General features: G+C 57.1%; 2 gene segments (V, D, J or C); both read right to left on the reverse strand.

Annotated features, from left to right (window-relative positions):
• Positions 1 to 577: 577 nt before the first annotated feature.
• On the reverse strand, positions 578 to 2,704 carry LOC129195237 (T cell receptor alpha variable 18-like). The segment is given in 3 exon segments: positions 578 to 650; positions 1,287 to 1,596; positions 2,390 to 2,704. Coding segments are annotated over 3 exon segments (429 nt in total).
• Positions 2,705 to 3,544: 840 nt separating this feature from the next.
• Positions 3,545 to 6,179, reverse strand: LOC129195238 (T cell receptor alpha variable 26-2-like). The segment is given in 3 exon segments: positions 3,545 to 3,569; positions 5,241 to 5,601; positions 6,128 to 6,179. Coding segments are annotated over 3 exon segments (438 nt in total).
• Positions 6,180 to 8,553: the final 2,374 nt, after the last annotated feature.

The raw sequence follows: 8,553 nt of genomic DNA on the forward strand, positions 1-8,553 counted from the left end.
GCCTTCCCCTCACGAGTTGGGCCATTCCTACACAGGCTGACAGCATTTTACCTGAGCCTGGATCTGTCCCCAGGCAGCCATCACTGCTTTTCAATCCTCCTTAGGGATGATGTTGGTTTGGGGGGAGAATCGTGTCTGTGGTGTGTTGAAGCCCTCTGCAGCCCTGGAGATCAACCACAAGCAGGACATGAAATGTTCAAGGGACCTGAGACACAGTGGAGTGCAGGCCCCTGAGGGCTGCTGTCCACACTCCATCAATGCTGCCTAGAGTCCCCTGAGATAAATAGGGGCACGCAAAGCCTCCACCAGGGCTGGCAGAGCAGACCCACATCACTTGGGAGAGGCAGGCCATCCTGGAACAGCAGTAGGACAACAACTAAGTACCCTGGGGCTTCTCAGGTGACCTGGATGATGCTTCAGGAGCAACAGATTCCAACTCAGAGGGTGAGATCAAGCTGGAAAGTCAGCACCCTCCAGATGAGCTTCCACATGCAGTGCTGGGCTGGGATTGCCTGGGAATACGTCCCCAGAGCCATTCCTGTTGCCTCTGGGAGAAAACAAGATCACAGAGATGTGGTTACCAGCTGTTGGACAGAGAAACTGTCATGGACTCAGGAACATAGGGGCTCCCTCCAGCACTGGTGATTCCCCTGAGAAGGAGAAGAGACATGAAAAAGAGCAGGACCCTTCTCCAGCAGTGGACGAGTGCAGGAAGGGCTTGAACAGAGAATCTTGTCCTGTGTCTGGCTGATGGGTCTTTTCACTTGCTGAGGGTTTAGCTGACATCCAGATGCTGGGCAAGGAAGAGCTCTTCCCTTCTTGGGCTACTATGGCCACGTGGCAAAACCATAAGAGCAGTTGTGTCTCCTAACACAAGCTTCCTTCTCCAGCTGTGGCCATCAGTGGAGGCACAGGGAAAGGGAACAAGAAGACAAACTGATAGGTTGCTTGCCCTGAGTACTCGCTCCAGTGTACCAGCTGTTTTAAGGAGAGGGCATTTACATGCCTGGTTTGGCTTGTGCGTGGTGTAACCTGCAATGGGTCTGCTCCAGGTCAGGTTTCTTGGATCCTTTTCATCATCAAAGACCCTGGATCTAGACACAGCTGTAAAAGTCACGCTGCCATGTGCTACACAGCAGCACAGGCCAGGGAGGCAGAGACCCAGCCTCACCACAGCCTCCAGGTGCCACTGCTGGGCAGGCTGAGCTCAGAGCTATATGCAAGCAGTGGCAGGGAGGGAAGCGCCCCTCAGAGCATGCCCCACGTTTCTGTGCAGTGCTGCATACTGTGGGCACTGCTGTGGGCTCAGTGCACAGAAATAGGCAGTGCCGTCCTGGAGCTCGGCATCCCGCACATGCAGAAACACCTGGGAGGTCTCCACAGACAGTGTAGAGGAGAACCTCTCTGAATTCACTTGAGGTTTCCATTTGTCCACCCGCAGCAGCATCTGAGGGGACTGAGTCTGGCACTGCTGGTACCAAAACATGTATGGATTGGGATCACTGGTGGAGAAGTTGCAGTGCAGAGTCGCGTTGTGTCCCACCTGGATGGTCATTTCTGCTGGGAACTGGAGCACAGAGTCCTTTTGGGCATGACCTGTAAAGCCAGAAAGAGCTTTCAGCTTTGCTTGCCTGTGTCTGTGTCCATCTGTCACTTCATCAGCTTGCTAACTGTCCCCACTTCCCATCTCACTTTTCTCTGAAGCCTCTGAAATGCTGAGCTGTTTGTCCCTGCACACTTCTTTCTGCAGGTTCTTGTCACTTCTCCCCCCCCCACCCCCATCTCCCTGCTTTTCATGCTGGTCTTTCAGTCCACTGATTCTCTCCATATCTGCCTCTGAGCTATGTTAACTGCTCGTCTCTCCTTCAGCAGTAGAAGACGTGAGCTGCTCCTCTCCCACCTCTGACCATATCTTCTTGCTAGAACAGCTCCTCCATATGGCACAACACGTCCTCTGACCTTGCCCTGTCCTTGTATGGCATTTCAGCTCCTCTTGCACCGAGTTAGCCTTCACTGTTTGTCCCCCAAGGTTTACGACCACCCCTACAGAGACTGGTAGCATTGTCTGCAATACATCTAGGAGAGAAGCTCCTAGATGCCTCATTGCTCCGTTCCCTAGCAGCTTTCCTTCTTTCAGGCTGCCTATGTATTAGCGGCACATGCAGGAATGCTCAGTACCTGCCAATGTAAAGTGAGGTCATGTTCCTCCCCTTATGCCCATTCCTCCTGACATGTCCCAGATTATTTGCTGTACCCGTCTGCAGCCCCTGCTCTCCCTACAGAAACACTCCCAGTTTCCCTGGGGAGTCAGGACTCACGTCTCCCCGCTTCCACCACCAGCTGCACAAACCCTTGCCTCATTCTCCCCAGCCTGAAAGTCACATCTCACCAAAGTCTGCCAGTTCCACCAGGGCTGCCAGGAAAATGAGGACCATGTCACGCTCTCCCTTCGTGGGGTGCCCAAGGACCTGCCAGCACGAGGGTCCTGATGCTTGCAACTTCCCGTCTTCTGCTGCCTCTGCCAGATCAAAGAGGCCTCCAAACCACAGCCCAGAGGGTGGAGCAAAACTCTCTCCCTGCTGCTCCAGGCAGGCCTCTTTGGGTCTTTCCCCCAAACTCTACCATGGACCCGTCTTGGGAAAGCTGAATAAGGGAAACTAATTAGCGTAGAACAATTTTAAAACAGAATATATAGTTTGGCAACACTTGCGTCAGGCCCCACAAACTCAGGGTTCACCTGTCTCATGCTCCAGTATGAAAGAAAACAATTAGTAAAATAGTTGGAATGTAGAAACCAGATAAGAGAAGCCGTAAATTAGGGAACAGTCCTTGGGTACGAACTAGAAAAAAGACAAAAAGTTTGAGGCATCCTGATAAAGGGGGCCTGATATGCCAACAAGCCTGGGACCATCTGGGCAGGACGGATAACAAGGTTGCTGAGCTTGCAAAATGGAGATAATGAAGAAGAGGTCACCCAGCTGTGTACACTGAAGAAGAGGAGAAAGAGGAAGATTTGACGAGGACGACCCCTGACGACCACCCGAGAAAGAAACTGTGCAGGCGTATCAGGACAGTAGCATATATTCATGAGTTCCCGGAATAATAATTAATATGTATTAAATTTATCAGAAACCTAATGAATATGTAACTGTTTTGTAATATAAATCACGTACAATTTGTGCCTCGTCGAGACGCACACTCGTGGAAATATCCCGGTGTGATTCCCAGCACTGCAATAAAGGATACCTGCTTAATAATCACATTGGTTATCGAGTGAATTTTTTTTGATTCAAAACCCTCCAGAGAGATTACAGACTCATGGTTTCAGTATGACGTGTCCATCAAAGGGACAGGCATCCCTCACAAACTTCTCCTGACATCAACCACCTAGCCAGCTGCACAGGCCTGCACCCAGCCCTGCAGGAGATGGAGAAGGCACCCCTGCACCCACCCATGTCCACCCTGTCCCTGGGAGTGTCCGGATGGAGAAAGGAGCAGGCACACAAGGAAGTGCCTGGGCCCAGGTGTTGCACACTCTTTCCCTTCACCTCTGGCCATAGAGGAGGCACCTGAAGAGAAACACAACTGTAAAGAGCATCTGCTGCAGAAAACAGCCGCACAGGGACAGACACGCTCCCTCCCTCTGGCAGGAAGAAGACTCTGCAACACAGCTCTCTGTTGTACAGGCAGTCCTTCTGTGTCCCTTCGCCTACCCACATTACCCACAACCCCCAGCTGCTTGTCCCACCCTGGGCCCCAGAAATCCAATACTCAGGCAAGCAAAAGGGCCACTTGGTTTTAATGTCTGGAGCAGGGCTCCTCTGCCACTTCTCACCCAGGGACCTTTGCTCACACGCTTGGCAGGGACTGCAGGAAGCAGGTTATCAGCATAGCAGCCCCCATTCACAACCCTGCTCCCACAACGCCTTCAGCATCCTGTTGTTTGTCGAGACCATGGCAGCAGGACAGTGGACTGCCCTCTGCTCTCCAGTGACTGCAAAGCAGTTCCCTTGTAATACAGCGACAGCTGCCACACCAGTCCCCAGCTGAAGCAGGGAAGAGGGCTGAACCTTTCCTGCCTGCCTTGGAAGCCTGTGAACACGGACGTTCACAGTTGAGCCAGCTCCTACAGCCACACAGGCCACATTGGGGACTGGAGGGGCCCAGGACCCCATGATCAGGGGTCTCTTTCCAGTTCTCACTCACCTCAGACCTTCAGCCCCATAGGGCAACTTAGCAAATCTCTTTGTGGCTCACTGCTGAGCTTGGACCTTGAGTCTCAGATGTGTCATTCAACAAGTGCCCAGCCCAAGCTTCTCTCCTGCCTCCTGGACTTCAACACCAAAGGCTCTTAATCGGAGGTAAAGGGGAATCCTGTGCAACAAGCTCTCTGTCCTGAGCACTAGCCACTGTGGGATACACTTGTAGGTGTCTGTGAGAATCAGTATCTCTTTCTCACATTGGTGGCCAGGTAGAACTACGGGCTCGAAAGGATGCCTCTCCAACACCCACAGGAGCAATCGGGAAGTGGACTGTGGAGCCGGAGGAATCAGTTTGTAACTGTGTCTCAGAGCTGATTTACAGAGTTACCAAGAAAGCATTTCTGGTTGAGGTTTCAAAGCAAGGCCTTGTATTGGCAGTGGTTCAGCTGGGTCTTTCTGTTCGACCAGGGCCTGGCAATGTCAGTGGGATGAAAGAGATGCCCAGGCGCTGCCATGCCCCCTTGGTCCCTGCGGCAGGAGCGAGGGCTGTCCGGCTGCCCGTGGGCAGGAGGATCTCTGCTGCCCGCCTCCCCCTGCACAGCAGCAAGGCGCTGCTCCTCTCCGGGAGCCAGCGGGGCCGGCGGCTGCAATCGCTCCTGCCCGGGCACCGCCGGACACCGCCACCGCTCCGGCCGCGATTCCTGCTCCGCTGCCGGCACCGTGCCGGGGGATTTCTGTCTGCGCCTCGGTGGGAGTGCGGGGGTGAGCATGGGGTGAGGGGCGGGAGAAGGTTTCTGCCCGGGGGGCGTCTCTGGATCCGCGTTGGGGGCACGTCCCTGGCAGGGCTGCGTGGCGCGGGGTCTGCGGAGCCTCGGCGGGCCCGATGCTGGTGCCGGTGCCGGTGCCGGTCGGGCGGGGGAAGGGGCGCGGGGCCCGGGGCCGGGCGGGGCCGGGCGGGGCGAGGCGGCCCCGGCGGGCGGAGCGGCAGCGCCCCCTGGCGGGCCCGGCCGGGGCTGTCCCCCCGCCCCCGACACACACGCCCGGCCCCGCCCGCCGCCCTTCCTGCTTCGTGGTTCGTGCCCGGCCGCAGCCCCGGCTCCTCTCCCCGTGTCTCTCAGGGCGCAGTAATACACCGCCGCGTCCCCGCGCCGGGGCCGGGCGAGCCACAGGGCGCTGGACCGGCGGTCTGCCGCCACCCACAGCCGCCCCGGCGGGTCCGGCACTGGTTTAGCTCCAGTGACTCCTGTCACAATGTGTTGCGGTGCCTGGTCTGAAAGCCGACGGTACCACTGAACGTTGTTCGCTTGAACTTTGGGGTGTGAGCAAGTGATGTTGATGCCGGTGCCCTCGGTGGTCTCTGCCGACGGCTCCTGCTGCACCTGGGCTCTGCCCACAGCCACTGCCAGAAAGCAGAAAAAGAGAGGGGAAAAAAATTTCAAAACCTGCTTTCTGCCCAGTCCTGCCTGCCGTTTCCCAGAGGAAATCCTGCAGAAGCAGCCAGGACCATACAGAGATGAGGAGGAGACGGGTTTTCAGAGGATATCCAAATGTGCAGTAAGTGCCCATTAATACTTGGTGGAGAAAGGAAGGTATGAATGATAGGTGGAAGAGGGGGGAGTCACTGAAGAGAAAAGGGGGATAAAGGAAAGAAAGAAAGTAGCAAGTGGGAGGGAATGATTGCATGAATTATATGGAAAGGCACGGGGGGGAGTAGAAAATAGGGCGTGTTCGACAAAGAATAGAGCGTTGAGTTTTCAGAGGGAATGTGGAATGGTAGCAGAGGGAGAGATGGACGGGAGGATGGCTCGGGAGCCGAGGTCCGTGAAGAAGCCAGAGGGGACGGCAGCCTCCAGGGACCTGCGGGGAACACCCCAAGCTCAGCACCGGCCCGGTCCCCCGCCCCCACCACCGCCAGCCCCACGCACCCAGGAGCACCGCGGCCAGCCCCGCCAGCCCTGCGCCCCGGCACCGCCGCATCCCGCCGCTCCGCCGCCCGCGCCTCGCTGCCCCCCGCCAGCCCCGGCTCTCTGCTCCGCCCACCCCGCCTCCTCTCCCCTTCCCCCTCTTCCCCTCCCAGCTCCGCCCCGGGGCTGAGCCCTGCCGGGGCCGGGGAGCGCGGCGCTGCCGAGCCCTGGTCCTCCCGCACCACCCGCCGCAGACCGAAGCGGGACGAGCCGCCGTCGCGGGGACATCCGGCGCTGCCGTAGCTCATGAACCCCGGCAACGGGTCGGGAGGTGCTGCTGCCCGGGGACAAGGCACCCCAAAACCACACCGACCCCGCCCCGGGGCCCCTCCGGCTGCTCCTGCCGCCCTTGCAGCCGCTGTCGCCGGCCGAGTGGCCCGTGAACGGTCGGCAGCGGCCCCGCGAGCAGCCGCTGGCAGCACGGAGCCAGCAGGAAGGCGGCGCCGCGGGACAGAGCGGCCGCAGCGGAGCTGCCCGCAGCGGCACTGGGTGTGCGGGAGTGCGGGCAGAGGCTGTCCCCGGCACGGGCACCTCGGCCACGGGGAAGGTGTTGCTGGCCAGCGGGAACCGCACAGCAACAGGGCGTGGCAGGACGTTTTGGAAGTGAAGTACCTGCTGGTTTTACAGCACTCTTATTTCCTCCAAGTGTCTCATTGGGAAACTGGGCATTTGAAACGACACCTGGAAGGAAAGGGCACGGGGTTCTGCTGGGTGCTCGCATCCATCAAGATGAAAGGAAAAGCAAGCTCTCAGGTCAAGTCTCCAGGGGATGCCATGCAGGTGTGGACTGTCAGGCACGAATGCAGGAGGAAGCAAGTGCTGAAGGGCAGTTCTCAGGGCAAGGAGGGCGAGCAGAGGAGGAGGTGGTGGGAGCAGGGGAGGTGGGACAAGTACAGGGGGAGGAGCTGAACCTCTGAGAGGACAAATCAGTGCTGCTGGGAGAGAAAGAGCACCTTTCTGGAGCCAGCTGGAGCCTTCCTGCCTCTCAAACACAAGAACAAACCCAGCCCTCCTTTCCAGCACTTTCTCAGGCAGCTTCTCTCCCCAGCTGGCATCATGACTCACAACTCCATGATCCTCCCTCCTCTTCCTCAGTCCACAGGTGTCTCATGTAGAGGGAGAATTCCTACTGACTCTAGCCTAGCCCCATCCTGCAAGACCACCTGGTGAGGTCAGCTTTCATCTCCTGATTCCTCAGGCTGAACATGAGGGGATTCAACAGGGGCATCCTTGTGGTGCAAGAAGTCAGCAGCCATGCTGTGTGCAGGGTTCTGGGATCCTGTCCTCAGGTACTTGAGGCCACGGGCACAGAATTGGGGGCCATTACATTGAGGTAGGCAGTGCAGATGGAGAAGGTATGACACTTGCCTAAGGCAGAGTGGACCCTCAGGACAGATGAGATGACACACCAACAGGAGGTGAGGATGGATACTGAAATGGGTCATAGTGATGAACCCCATGTCAAGGAAGACTGTAGACTCATAGAATGGTTTGGGATGGAAGGCACCGTAAAACTCATCCAGTTCCAACCCCCTGCCATGGGCAGGGACACCCTCCACGAGACCAGGTTGCCCAAAGCCCCATCCAACCTGGCCTTGAACACTTCCAGGGATGGGGCATCCACAATCTTTCTGGGTAGCCTGTTCCAGTGCAGAAGTCAGTAGCCATGCTGTGCACAATGTTCTGTGATCCCGTCCTCACATACTTGAGACCTCCTCACCCACCTTGCCATCCCACGTACCCCTGTGCAACAGGTACCAGGCTCTGGCTGTGGAAGGCGACTCGAGCGAGGATATGGATGTCAGTCAAGCTACTCCAGAGGTAGCACCTAGGCCCAAAAGGCCCATGCCTCGGGTCGTGACCACCCCAACAAAGAAGAAAAGGAGAGTTATAGTCGTAGGGGACTCCCTTCTGAAGGGTACAGAGGGCCCAATATGCAGGGCAGACCCTCCTCTCAGAGAACTCTGCTGCCTCCCTGGGGCCCCTGTCAAGGACATCTCTAGGAAACTCCCCATCCTGGTACAGCCCTCTGACTACTACCCACTGCTGCTCCTCCATGTGGGTGGGGATGAAGCAGAGACATGTACCACAAAAGCAATCAAAAGGGACTTCAGGCCCTTAGGACAGTCACTGAAGGATTCGGGGGCACAGGTAATATTCTCCTCCTTCCTTCCAGTTGAGGGCAGCAATGTTGGGTGGAACAGGCGGATGCAGTCCATAAATACATGGCTCCGTGGCTGGTGTTAACGCCACAACTTTGGGTTCTTTGACAATGGGACGGCCTACACGGCACCAGGCCTGATGAACCCTGATGGGATTCACCTCTCTCAAAGGGGGAAGAGGATCTTTGCCCAGGAACTAGCGGGGCTCATCGACAGAGCTTTAAA

This window comes from Grus americana, chromosome 22 (assembly GCF_028858705.1).
Source record: "Grus americana isolate bGruAme1 chromosome 22, bGruAme1.mat, whole genome shotgun sequence".
Classification (NCBI taxonomy): Eukaryota; Metazoa; Chordata; class Aves; order Gruiformes; family Gruidae; genus Grus; species Grus americana.